The following is a 12083-nucleotide window of genomic DNA, read 5'->3' on the forward strand; positions in this document are numbered from 1 at the left end:
AATTGAATTAATCATGTTAATTCAATTATATATTATTTATAAATAAGTTGTTGATATTCTTAAACTGAAAGTTTTAGAATCATTTTTAAGAAGAATCTTGAAAATGGTAAATTGATATATTTTTAGAGTGAATTGATATATTTTTAGAGTTATAAAATTTTAGAATTTAAATTAAATTTAAATAAAAAAATGGTCTTATGTTGAATGTTCTTTGTCTATTATATTGTATGACTAATTTATTATACTTCATTTTTTATATGTATTTTTTTAATGTAATATAAATTTATTTTCTTTGACAAAGAAAAGAGATAAACACATATAATCAAAGTAATTATACAACTAAATTGTAATATATTTTCCTTGAAATTTCCATGATTTCCTAAGTACACCTAATTATAGGCAACAAATTCAATTAAAATGTCCTAAATGGTATCATCATTAGGAAAATAATACAAGTTTCACAAATAATACTCAATAACAAACCATTACAATCTTGTTGCTAAGTCTATAAACATCTAACAAATAGAATTAAAACCCATCAAATATTTCCATTTCCATAACTTAAAAAAGAAAAAAGAAAAAAGAAAAAAAAAACTGCTAATACCATTCTATTATTTTCTTTTCCTCTTTCTTATTGTAAAATTGAGGGCTATATTGTCAAGGTAGCTGGTCCACCGGAAAACATAGGCCACACCTAATCATGCCGTTCACATTGCAAGATGTGCAAGTTCTAAACCCGACTTCTCCGAGTAAATCTCATGGCTGCCATTGCACTGTTCACAGAGAACAAATCTCAGCCCTGTTTTCTACAAACGGTAACCCACCAATCAGCTTCCTCAATTCTCCACTTTCATTCATCTCCTTGATCTCCTTGGCCCCACCAACATGTTTGCCTCCGATAAAAACTACAGGCAAGCTCACCTTTTTGGACCCTGAGATCCTCTGTAACTCGTCTAGGTACCTACTATCTATGGACAAATCTCGTTCATCGACTGGGACGCGTAATCCACGGAGGATTGATCTGACGGTCCTGCAATCCTCAAATGTCTTGCGGACAATGCGGAGACTTGTGAAGTAGAGGGTGATGTGGTGGTAACCATGGTTAGGAGGTGGTGAAATGATGGATGTTTTTGAGTGGTGGCGGTGGTGGAGGAGTGAAGTGGCGATTCGGACCCGGTGGAAAATGCAGGGTCTTGGTCTTCTGGGGGATTGGGGTTCGGATTTGGATTCATTTTGAGGTTCTTCTAGGAGAAGGGTATTGATATCCTTGAAGGATGAGCAAGAGAAGTGCATTGGTGATGGTGGTGGTTTGGAGGAGATGTAAGCCCTACCTGGTGATCTCAACCACCCCGGCCACATCACGGAGAGTGAGGCTATGGAAGAGTGATGGTGCTTAGGTTTATAAAGTAGTACTGGACTAGGACCTGCCCACGGTCCACTTCGGCAGGAAATCGGTTCGGTTTAATATTGCCTAAAACCTAATCAAAATTGACTTGAATTTGTTTAATTTGAATTAAAATCATTTCGAAATCGTTTGAGAATAAAAAATTTCCTTTAAATAAATAAAAAATTTTCAATGCTTCAAGGGAAAAAAATTGGAAATCGGTTCGAATCGGAATAAGAAGAACCTACAGTCTAATTTCAATCCCTTGTGTTGAATCGAAATCAATCCGATCCAATCCCTTCAAGTTATGGCATGTAGTTTATGGGTTCCTGATATTTATTCTTGCAAAAAAAGTTGCAGTCAATTTGGCTAAAATGGTAGTGGCCAAGTTGTATTATTTAATCATTCTAAAATAAAATAAAATAAAAAACAATGGGTTATTTAATCCCTTGGCTTGGGGGGATGTTCAAAGATACGACTTATGGGGTGCACTGAGATCTGGCAATCCCTAAATAAATTTCTCCGATAAAGTAAAGAGCAGCTAATCTGGAGAAATCCAATAAATTCTGCTTACCGCTACGAAATTTAATTGCCTGTACCATATGTATGAGCAAAGCATGTGCAGGAACACATCAGAAATCATTATTGAAATTTTAGTTATATTTGTAGACTATGAGAATGAGATGGATGTCAGAAGGTCACACTGGTTTCTAGCTCACATTTTCATATTTGTTCTTAGCCTAACCAACAGAAATGCCCTTACCATTATTCCTGACTCTATCAGCTTATCCATTTCTATTAACTCTTGGAGGCCATTCCTCCTATGGTTTTGCCTAACTCATCTGTAAATAAATTAGATTCGGTCACTATTTGATTTAGCTATTAAACATAGTTATAATTAATAGCTAATAATTAATTATAATTGAAATACTTAAGTAATCGATATGTTAATATATATATATATATATTATTTTATTATTAAAATATACATATAATTATTAATTTGTTATACAAAAGTTAAAAATATAATTTTTTTTTAAAATATTTTTAATGTGTATATGTTTTTCATCATTTAAGAATCAACATTATTTCATAAAGAAAAGAATGAACATTACCATTAATAAAAATATTATTTATAACATTTTAATATTTATTTATTATTTTTTACAATTATAAATAATTTATTAATATAAAAAAATTAATTTGAAGATACAAAATTTTGTAATTAATACATTTGAAAAAAGTAATATAGTATAAATAATTAATAAATTCAAATAAAAAAAAGCTCCAAAATAAATAGTTTATCAATTATCGACATCGATTGTTATTAAACATGAAACATATTAATCTATTTGGATGTTTATGACAATCAACTGCATTTAATAGTTGAATCAAACATCCTATCAATAATCGTTCATGCATCATAATTGAAGCTATACTTCAAAGATTTGATCCCAAATTTCTTAGAAAATATGGGAATTGGCATAAATTTTTAATATATATATATATATATGCACACTTGTTCCTAATTTTGTTTTCGGAGTTTGAGACAAATTCTGAAGAAGATCTCAGTAAAAATACAAGGTGTAATCAGATAACAACATTATCCACTACCAGTTCAATAACTCCAATTTATTTTTCATTGTGCTTACTTTTTGTAACAATGTTGTTTGCTGATTTTTTTTCCATGTCAGCAAGCGTTCAACAAATTATTGAAAGAAAACTTTGTTTGCTTTTCTTTTCTGTAAATAATCCTATCTAGAATTATCGATGTTAAATCATAAGATGCAACTCCAACACAAGTTCTGAAACAACAGATTCATTTACATTGTTCATGAAAATGTTCTCGCAAATTCGTTTAAGGTCAGCTACCCAGTGAGTTATATAATTGCTATTCTACAAAGTAATTTTGGTACCCTGCACCTTTCTAGAAATAGAAGTATCTATGTTGTGAGGAGAAAGAGAATAGTGAGTGCTGAGTAGTGAACAAAGGAAAGAAATTTCTGATTATCCATTGACAGTCAGAATATAGACCATTGGCAAAAACAGGAATTACAGCATCAGTTTTAGAATGCAATAGCAAGATAGAAAGGTAAAATTCTGAATACACTAGGGAAAGGCATAGTACATTATTGGCATAAGAATATGATATTACAGGATAAGTCCAAGAAATGGACAGAAGCAATTTTCACAATTTATATGTTTTTGCTACTTTGATAATTGAGGACTGCTGAGTAAACTCTGGTTTTTGTCTAAAATAATAAGCTGTATCATGGAAGAAATAATTGTATTACTAGTAAATTCTAAGCCTTAAACATGTTATGGTAGAAGAGAAACAAGCAAGAAATTGCTGAAAGGTATATGCATATAAGTCTGTACTGACCTTATACCATCATAACTTTTTTCCTTTAGAAATGAGAATCTCCCCGTAAGGAACTTTCTGTTCAACTCTTAGGAAATCACGAGAAGCAAGAACTGCAGGCAAAATAGCGACTCGTTCCAGTTTTAATTTCTTGGAAGTTAATAAATAGTTAAATTGGCAACTGTACTATTTTAGTTGGCAGAGAAAGAACTTGTATTACCACAAGTTTGATAAAAGAGCATAGCTGCTCCTTTTCGGTTCATTCCAACCGATAGCTTGTTCAAGGATTCTACTAGAGGGGTTCCTGGTGTCTCAAAATGTGCTTTCATCTGCCTGTGGAAATGCCAGTCCCAATAATATGCGTCAACTGATCAAACAATGGACATTAGCACTAGTAACATTATATATAAATATTAAAAGAGCTGTACAATCGGATGGTGTCAGTTATCTTGTCCACTGGCTGACTGATGATTGGATGTTGGGTTTGTGTAGGTCCAGTTTCCATCAATAGTTCTGTGAAAAGAAAAAAAGAGAAAAGCAAATTTAGGGTATCTAACGGGAAAATGGTTAAAATTTCAATAGCCAAAGCTGCTGCAACCTAAGAGATGGGTGACTGAGCTATCTATTTACCTTGATCAGGTGTTTGGTCATTCTCAGACAGCCTTGATAACTTGAAATTTGGTTCAGGAAACTTCCATGGATTCTCTTCTTCTACTGGTTCAAGGCCACTGCCACTGTGTCTAGATGAAGAGTAAGGCCTTTTCTTGTTTGATCTAGCAATTGACAGGGCGTCCAATCCTCAAAACATGGCGTGGTATATACATGTTCACATACAACATTTGTCATTCTAGTTGATTTTACATGAGCAGATGTTCCCCTAACCTTACTGAGTGGGCTTCTGAATGATGTGATGGCATACCATGTCCTGATCCAGAGCTTGGAATGGATCTTACTTCATCTCCTGTAAATTTACGCAAGGCAAAAAAAACTTATACAGAAGTATTATAATAGTCATCATTTCCTCAGGAATTCTTTCTATGCAAGTGTAACATAGAATGTAGGAAAGAGAGGCAACTTACCAGAATTTCTAGGTGTCACCAAATTGGCCTCGGTTATCTTCCTACCATTGTTCATAAGGTTGGCTCTTAGTTCTCCCATGAGGATTTCCATTGGCATTTCATCATTAACAACGGCTTCCCGCTGTTTCTCTATGGAGAAACCTAGTGACTGTGACCCAGTTCCACTGTGAAAATCTTCAAAGGGCTTCATGTCCAAAAACTCTATCAGATGTGCTGCAGTATTTCCCCTTGGAACAAATTAATCAAGAGACGATTAAAGGGACTTACATATCCTGTTGGTTCCTGATATTGTCCTCTCTCTGGTGGTGTTGATGATGATGGTTCTGGAGGCAGAGGTGGGGAAATCCTTGCTGTACAGAAGTAAAATCTCAATTTACCCATTCATTGTCTTTCTTAGGATAATAATCTCAGAAGCAGCTATACTTAAATTCTCACCAGAAGGTGAGTCATGGGGAGGTTGGGTACTTTTCATCCAAAGCTCCAGAAGAGGTGCTGGATAATAGATTTGTCTATTTTCGTGTGTGTATAAATCATCCATAATTACCATAGGTGGCAGATCCATGAGTTTAGCTACCTTCATTGTAGACATGATATCCCCGCGTGCCTGCAAAATATGCACTATGTTGTCCAAGGCTGCTTTGTTTTTCAGTTTAATGTTTGTCTTGCAAGGGTGGACACTTGCAAAAAATATTGAAATCTTAAACAATTATAGGCAAGACGGCAGATTCTTAGCCTATCGAATTGTCTCATGACATACATGATAACAAGAAATTGCTTTGCACAAGTTTGAAATGTGAATCATGCTGGAGATCAAGCACAAACCTTTCTTTTTCTTCCTCTCCTTGAGGCAATATCAGAAGCATTTTGAAGCCAAGACTGATATATTTGGCCAGGAATAATGGTTTGCTCATAATCCATTGCAGGAGCTGCACGTCTTGTTTTTTTCCTTTGAATGAGTGCTTGCCCCTGTTGATCCTGCTTCATCCCCTCTTTCTAGATCAGTTAAACTAGTATTGTTTATTTTATTCATCTAACATCACATGATGAGCCATGGAGTTTCTTTAATTAAATTACTTTACCTTGCTGGCTTCCTCGCATTCATATGGTTGATTGATTTGTTTTTCTAGATGGTCTTCGAATTCATCAGCTACGGAATGCAATGTTAATGTTAATATATGAACACAGCAGGATGGTTTCTTAGGTGAATGAGTGCTCATTCTTACATTCTATCAGTTAAGACATAAGCGGTAATGCTACAATGACTGCATCTGCGACGTTTCGGTTTATTAAAATGGAGGAGGAATAAGATCAAATTGTTTTGTAGTTACTAATACAAAAAGTAAATGATATATAATTCAGTACTAAAGAAATTCACTATTTCTTTACTAAAAAAGTTCAAGAATTACCCTTTTTTTTGGAAACTATTAGATTATCTAAGTTTGCAAGTCCCGGTCCGGGGAAGACAAATAAATAAATAAATAATGGAAATTGGGAAAAGTGAAAAGGTTCCAACAGCTAATTGCATAACCCTGTTGAAGCATGAAGATTTCAGATATTGTTTTAAATAACAAGTAACCAAGGTAAAAGTCCACACAACATAGAAACCTTTATACATCATCAAGAAAGAAAAGAAAAGGAAAAAACAAAGAAAGGAAGAAGAAACAACGAAAGGCGTTATTTGAGATGCACACAAGTCATGTTACTGACCTCTTGGAGCTTCATCCTTGGGGGGTGGGGAGGATATGAGGGTAGTTAGGATCTCCATATGCTCCCCTGAAGTGAAGTTGAGTTGTGTCTCCTCATCCTCTTCAATATCAAACCTGCCACATCAGCAACAAAGATATGTATATGAGAATAAATATTAGATCAATGGATATAGAAGTGAATCCCTTGTGAATTCTAGGCTGAAAAGTTTCTCAACTCCTAACTACGACTTTAGTTATTTGGAACCACATCATCCAAAACAGGTCATGCAAAAGCAGAAGCTAATATTGCACCATGACATGGAATCACCTTTCAAAGCGATTGTACATTTCTGTGTTCGACTGATATAAATCAAAACGTTCAAACAATTTGATGTTGTCTGCGTCAGCTGAGAGAACAGCACATGTCAGCTTAAGGGGAAAATAAAAATATAATCATATTTGGATATACCTTACTGATCGATTCATAGGAAGGAGGACAAGCAAAGAAATTTTGTAGAGGAAAACCTTGATGTAATTGCTGAGATGCATCTTCCTCCCTGGGATCGTTATTAATAAAGGGCTCATCAATATCATCAAGTCTCTGCACAGGGAGAACCTTATTTATACAGAGATGAAATTCAAGGGCAATGCAGAATATTTTAGCAGATAGTATTTTCAGGCAATTTATTAAAAAGAAAGATTAAATGACATTACCATCTATGAATATGATTCAGTCCCTTGTTTACTCACATGCTTTGTAACAGAGATTGATCATAAAAGTGTTATAAAACTTTCACACTGAGCAAATTAAGATATAGAAGACAGAGAAACGAGTAGGATACTAATTTTATCTTTTGACTTCTTCACATTGTTTCGCAAAAACAGGAAGATCTAACAAGGTTGCCATGGCAATACATCAGGATACATAAAAAATCAACAAAACTCATAAGTAATAATATTAAAGAATTGTTCTAAAGGAATGATGTAAATTCAAATTTGTGCTTCAAAACGATTAAAATTATTACTCAAGTGAACAAAGGGAGAAGTAATCTTCAGACCCAAAAGCTATAAAAAGATGAGAAATTGTATGTGATGGACAAATGCATCTTGTAAGCTTGACAGCCTCTTTCGGTGAACATAGATTGGAAAAAGTCCACATTTTGACATGTAAATTACTGCGGTTCCCGTCAAGCAGAAGGTTAATTTATTTCCTACCTCAACCCCAATTTACATCTCATGATCAAGTGACTTAACCACAAAGAAAGGTACATTGAAATCCTATACATCCACATCAATGCATATTCACGATTATACTTGACATACCTCAATCCATAACCGTAACTAATGGCTTTGGATGACGGACTGACCCACAAAATTAATTTTCTACTTGATTAAAACCCAAGGCAACTTATTTGAACATAGAAGGATTAAAAGCCCTTTAAAGCTTCATGAGTTAACGGAGTATATTTATCAAACATATCCCCATCAAGCAATATGGGTTCACATTTTGATCAGGAATGGATAAAATCCAACACATGTTCATTTTACTCCATTGACATTATCTTTCTAATGAAATAAATACCTAGTTAATGCTTCTCTCAATTTTTTTTATTGATTTAGTTTCTACTGGAGTTCGAACTCGGATCAGACAACTTCATTCAATTTATTAATTACATATTATAGAGAGTTTATGTATCATTTTAAAACAAAGGCAAAATTTATAATTGATTATATTAATTTACCATTGCAAAATATGCTGCTTGTTGGAAACCCATTGTGGCGTTTGTATTGGAGAAATTAACGGATTGCTCAATATCTCCCGGATCTGTCTCTTGGTTCTCTGGCAAAGTCACAGCATCCTTTCTGCATACATGAACAAACTCCAATTAACCAAAAATGACACATGCCATTTGACCTTGCCACCCTTGCCTGCGCCCATAACGCTCTCTCTCATTCATCAGAGACCAAACGCTGATAACATGCGCTGGTCTTTAACTTTGTTAAAATGCACATATTATCCCCTCTAAAATGTGCGTAATATGGCCTATGGTTAGCTGGTTTAGTGAATAAGCGTGATAAAATACGCTGATTTAAGGAGAGAAGAAGAGAAACGGTGACGAACTTAGCCTGACATTTCCCTTTAGGAAGGACAGTAGAGTCTGGAGCTGATTTTACTTTCCATGCTTCGTTTATTTCGACCTGATAAACGAAAAATTATCAGAGAACACCATATGATTTACATTTAGCCCTGAACAAGGAAACTGGAAACCAGAAAAAGAAAACAGGGAGAATAGATTTCGTTTTCTTCTTGATATATAAAATAGTGCAAGTACCAGTAAACGGGTTACATCATCTGCAAGGAAACACACAATACACGCTGTTAACCCAGATGATGAAACTCGAAATTGAACTTCAAATATGAGTTAAAAAAGGGATTGGAGGTCACCATAGAGGAGTTTCACTTTTCGTTCGTAAACAATAACAACTCCACCTGAGAAGATAAAAGAGAAGAAAATATTCTATTCCAGTGATGGTTTCAAGCAGAAACTGAATTCAGAAGAGAGAATGAAAAGGAGAAAGTACCCATTAGAATCCCAGAGAGCCTAAGCGCCATTGGAACAGAGGGATTCAAAATCTGTTCACTGTAAACATACATGGAAGTATTAAACTCATAGTGATAGATTGGACAATTTTGAATATAATTTAAAAAAAAAACTCAGAAAAAGGAATAACCAGATTTGAATTATGTTGAGCTTATTAAGTTTCTTCCGATTTATTTTCGCATGCATGGTTGCAGCCATCCTTTACACACACACAGAGATTCAAGTTAAAACCCACTTAGTATTACAGAGAAAACAACTTCAAAAACACTCAAAGCATAATCGATATCAACAGAAATCGAGATTAAACAGAGTCGTCTCTTCAAAATCAGAGAGAGAAATGAACTAAAACTACCATTGTACAAGTAAGAAATCGAAGATAAGAGAAACTAGAAGGTCACCAGATCTGGCCTAGAGGTGCTTTGCGAGCTAGAAGCTGGTGAGAGTAGAACATGTTCGATAGCTCAAGTTTTTTTACAGTACAAAAACAGAGCGAAACAGAGACCAGAAGAAGAAGAAGAAGAAGAATCGGTTTAGGAGAGAAAGAGATTACATGCGAAACGAGTGAAGGAATTTTGATTCTGTTTAAAACGAACTACACTCGCCCGCCATAGGAGAGTGTGCAGCGAGCGTATAGAAGAATTATCTGGGTGATAAAGTCACTTCAGTGACAAGAAAATTTTGGTGAAACCTTGTACGTGGGGATGCAGAATAATGGCACGAGAGTCTGTTTCGTCACCTTCTTTGCGACTTTAGTAAATGCTCATTGTAACGACCTAAAGTTCGTTATTTCGACTTTTGCGTCATACAGAACCAGCTTGCTTTGCACTCTTTTGCCTTTTTTTTTTTCTTTTAAATTAATAAAACAGCAATTTTGAAATTAATTTTAATATAGATTAAATCAATAATTATTTTTATGTAAACATAAAATTGAGACCGAAGAAATAAGAAATTATAAATTAAAGTGATTATTTCATATAGGATGTTATATATGAGATAATAATCTAATAATTAATGAATAAATAAATGTGTGAATTTTAATAAGTAAATATGTATGTATAGTTTAATTTTTTTTAAATATAACTATATTTATATATTTATTTAAATATTATTTATTTATCATTTTATATTACTTATTGATATGAAATCATTATAATATTATATAATTTCTATTGAAGTAAGTGTATTTCTGATGTGTACAAGAGAAGAAAAGAGTTTTAGTAGTACCAACACAAAATAAAGAAATGTAGAATAGAGATAAGGTGATACATATTTCATGCGTTCATTCTTCTTGATTTTAAATAAATTTAATTTTTGTTGACAAATTTCTTAATTTTAGTACTCATGGTTTTTTTTTTTAATTAAATTTAAAGGAATCATTGATTAAATGAATTCAGTGATGTGATGAATCCGAATATCAAAGCTAGTTGAGTTTGGAATGCCAGGACAATGAGTGACATGCATCTCAACATTTGGCGGTGGAGGGTGTCAGTTTTTTATGCTCTTTTTCGGTGAGGCGAGGAAACGATAAATAAGAGTAACGAAGGTAAGTAATTATTATATTTTTATTTAAAATAATGTGAATTAATAAAGAATAAATGTAAATAAAAGTAAGATTTATTCTCTTTTATTTTTTAAATTTTAATTTTTTTTACATTTTAAATTAGAGTATAAGCAGAGGAAGTTGAGAGTTAAAAATTACTTTATTTTTTATTTTTTTATTATATAATTAATTTTTTATTAAAAATTTAATTATATCCATTAAAAATAAATCTAGCGTATCACTATAAATAAATGTCTTTTTTTTAAGTGGCTATACATAGTTTCTCTGCTTTTAATAATTTATTTTTAAATAGTTTACTGTAATTATTATACTTCAATTATTATTTTTTTATTTATTTTTTCAATAATTTACTTCAATTATTATACTTCAATTATCATTTTTTTTCTAAATAATTCATTTTTTATTCAATTTTTGTTAGATTTACGCATTATTATTTTGATCTATTAATTTTATGATTTATTTATAGTGGACTATTATTATTCATAAATTTAAGATTTATCATAATGAATTTACTATTTAATAAATTATCTAATAAAAAAAATATATTTTTATACTTTTAATAATTTTTTATCTTTCTTTTATCTCTTTCCAAATATAAAGAATATATATTACATTTTCTTACCTTTTCATTAATTCACATCTTTCTAACACATGAAATTTTTTTTTATTGTGACTCTCTTCACTATTCTCCTTCCTTATCCTTCCATTAATTTGTCACGATCCAACCTATGTAAGCCTTAACTATTCATTAACCCAACTCTAAGGCCCATTTGGGCCCAATATCAAGAAAACAAACAAAATGGACTTTCCAACGGGAGTTTTCAACACAATAAACAATCCATTGGGAGCCACCCTCCACATACTCATCAACATAATAATAAATGGGAGCTCCTCATCCAATCCATCAAGCACAGACTTAAAATATTAAGTTTTCCAACATGAATATAATATTAATTTCAAATAATTCTTGCTAACACATGCGGAAATTCTAGGAGTAATTAAAATTACACAATATTGATACACAACTGCGAGGTAAAAAAAATATCCTCCAAATTTTTGAACAGGAGTGAGAGTAAAATATCAATCTTAACTATAATCTCTATAACTATAACTAATGCAACGTGAAATGCAACATACACAACATTTTCATATCATAACATCAAAAGGTAATTTGGAGCACTCACACACCTGTAGTATCAATCATAACATATTCTCTTAAATCCAACATTACTCAAGCTCGGACTTCCACTTAATAACCAAATCGAGGTCCCATTACTCAAGCCCTATCCATAGTCCACACCACATGACACGCCAAATTACCACAACAACATCCATGGTACATCTATGAATGCAACATAAATCGTGCATAGAGTTTAACTACATAAATATATGCATATAAGTGATGCATG

At 32.7% G+C, this 12083-nt stretch overlaps 2 protein-coding genes across 2 annotated transcripts; both read right to left on the bottom strand.

Moving 5' to 3' along the window:
* Positions 1-407: 407 nt before the first annotated feature.
* LOC110635351 (uncharacterized protein At5g39865) lies at positions 408-1807 on the bottom strand. Its single transcript, XM_021784653.2, has one exon. It carries the CDS (start codon positions 1357-1359, stop codon positions 778-780), a length of 582 nt encoding a protein of 193 aa, XP_021640345.2. The 5' UTR covers positions 1360-1807; the 3' UTR covers positions 408-777.
* A 1662-nt stretch (positions 1808-3469) lies between these two features.
* On the bottom strand, positions 3470-9917 carry LOC110635356 (sister chromatid cohesion 1 protein 1). Its single transcript, XM_058135390.1, has 21 exons — positions 9512-9917; positions 9244-9312; positions 9094-9152; positions 8957-9001; positions 8844-8863; positions 8633-8709; positions 8253-8373; positions 7036-7111; positions 6839-6917; positions 6533-6645; positions 5905-5972; positions 5648-5800; positions 5261-5429; positions 5093-5175; positions 4826-5009; positions 4629-4707; positions 4377-4519; positions 4175-4259; positions 3967-4079; positions 3768-3859; positions 3470-3649 (listed from the first exon to the last, which is right to left on the bottom strand). Exons 1-20 carry the CDS (start codon positions 9562-9564, stop codon positions 3777-3779), a joined length of 1872 nt encoding a protein of 623 aa, XP_057991373.1. The 5' UTR covers positions 9565-9917; the 3' UTR covers positions 3470-3649; positions 3768-3776.
* Positions 9918-12083: the final 2166 nt, after the last annotated feature.

Source organism: Hevea brasiliensis, chromosome 14, assembly GCF_030052815.1.
Source record: "Hevea brasiliensis isolate MT/VB/25A 57/8 chromosome 14, ASM3005281v1, whole genome shotgun sequence".
NCBI classification, from domain to species: domain Eukaryota; kingdom Viridiplantae; phylum Streptophyta; class Magnoliopsida; order Malpighiales; family Euphorbiaceae; genus Hevea; species Hevea brasiliensis.

Excerpts from the sequence above, each read along its gene's own strand:
- LOC110635351 (XM_021784653.2), bottom strand. The coding sequence starts at position 1,359 with ATGTGGCCGGGGTGGTTGAGATCACCAGGTAGGGCTTACATCTCCTCC.
- LOC110635356 (XM_058135390.1), bottom strand. The coding sequence starts at position 9,564 with ATGTTCTACTCTCACCAGCTTCTAGCTCGCAAAGCACCTCTAGGCCAG. Across the intron at positions 5,430-5,647 it reads GGAGAGGAAGAAAAAGAAAG|GCACGCGGGGATATCATGTC; the intron begins GTTTGTGCTTGA and ends CATATTTTGCAG. Across the intron at positions 4,708-4,825 it reads GGTGACACCTAGAAATTCTG|GAGATGAAGTAAGATCCATT; the intron begins GTAAGTTGCCTC and ends GTAAATTTACAG.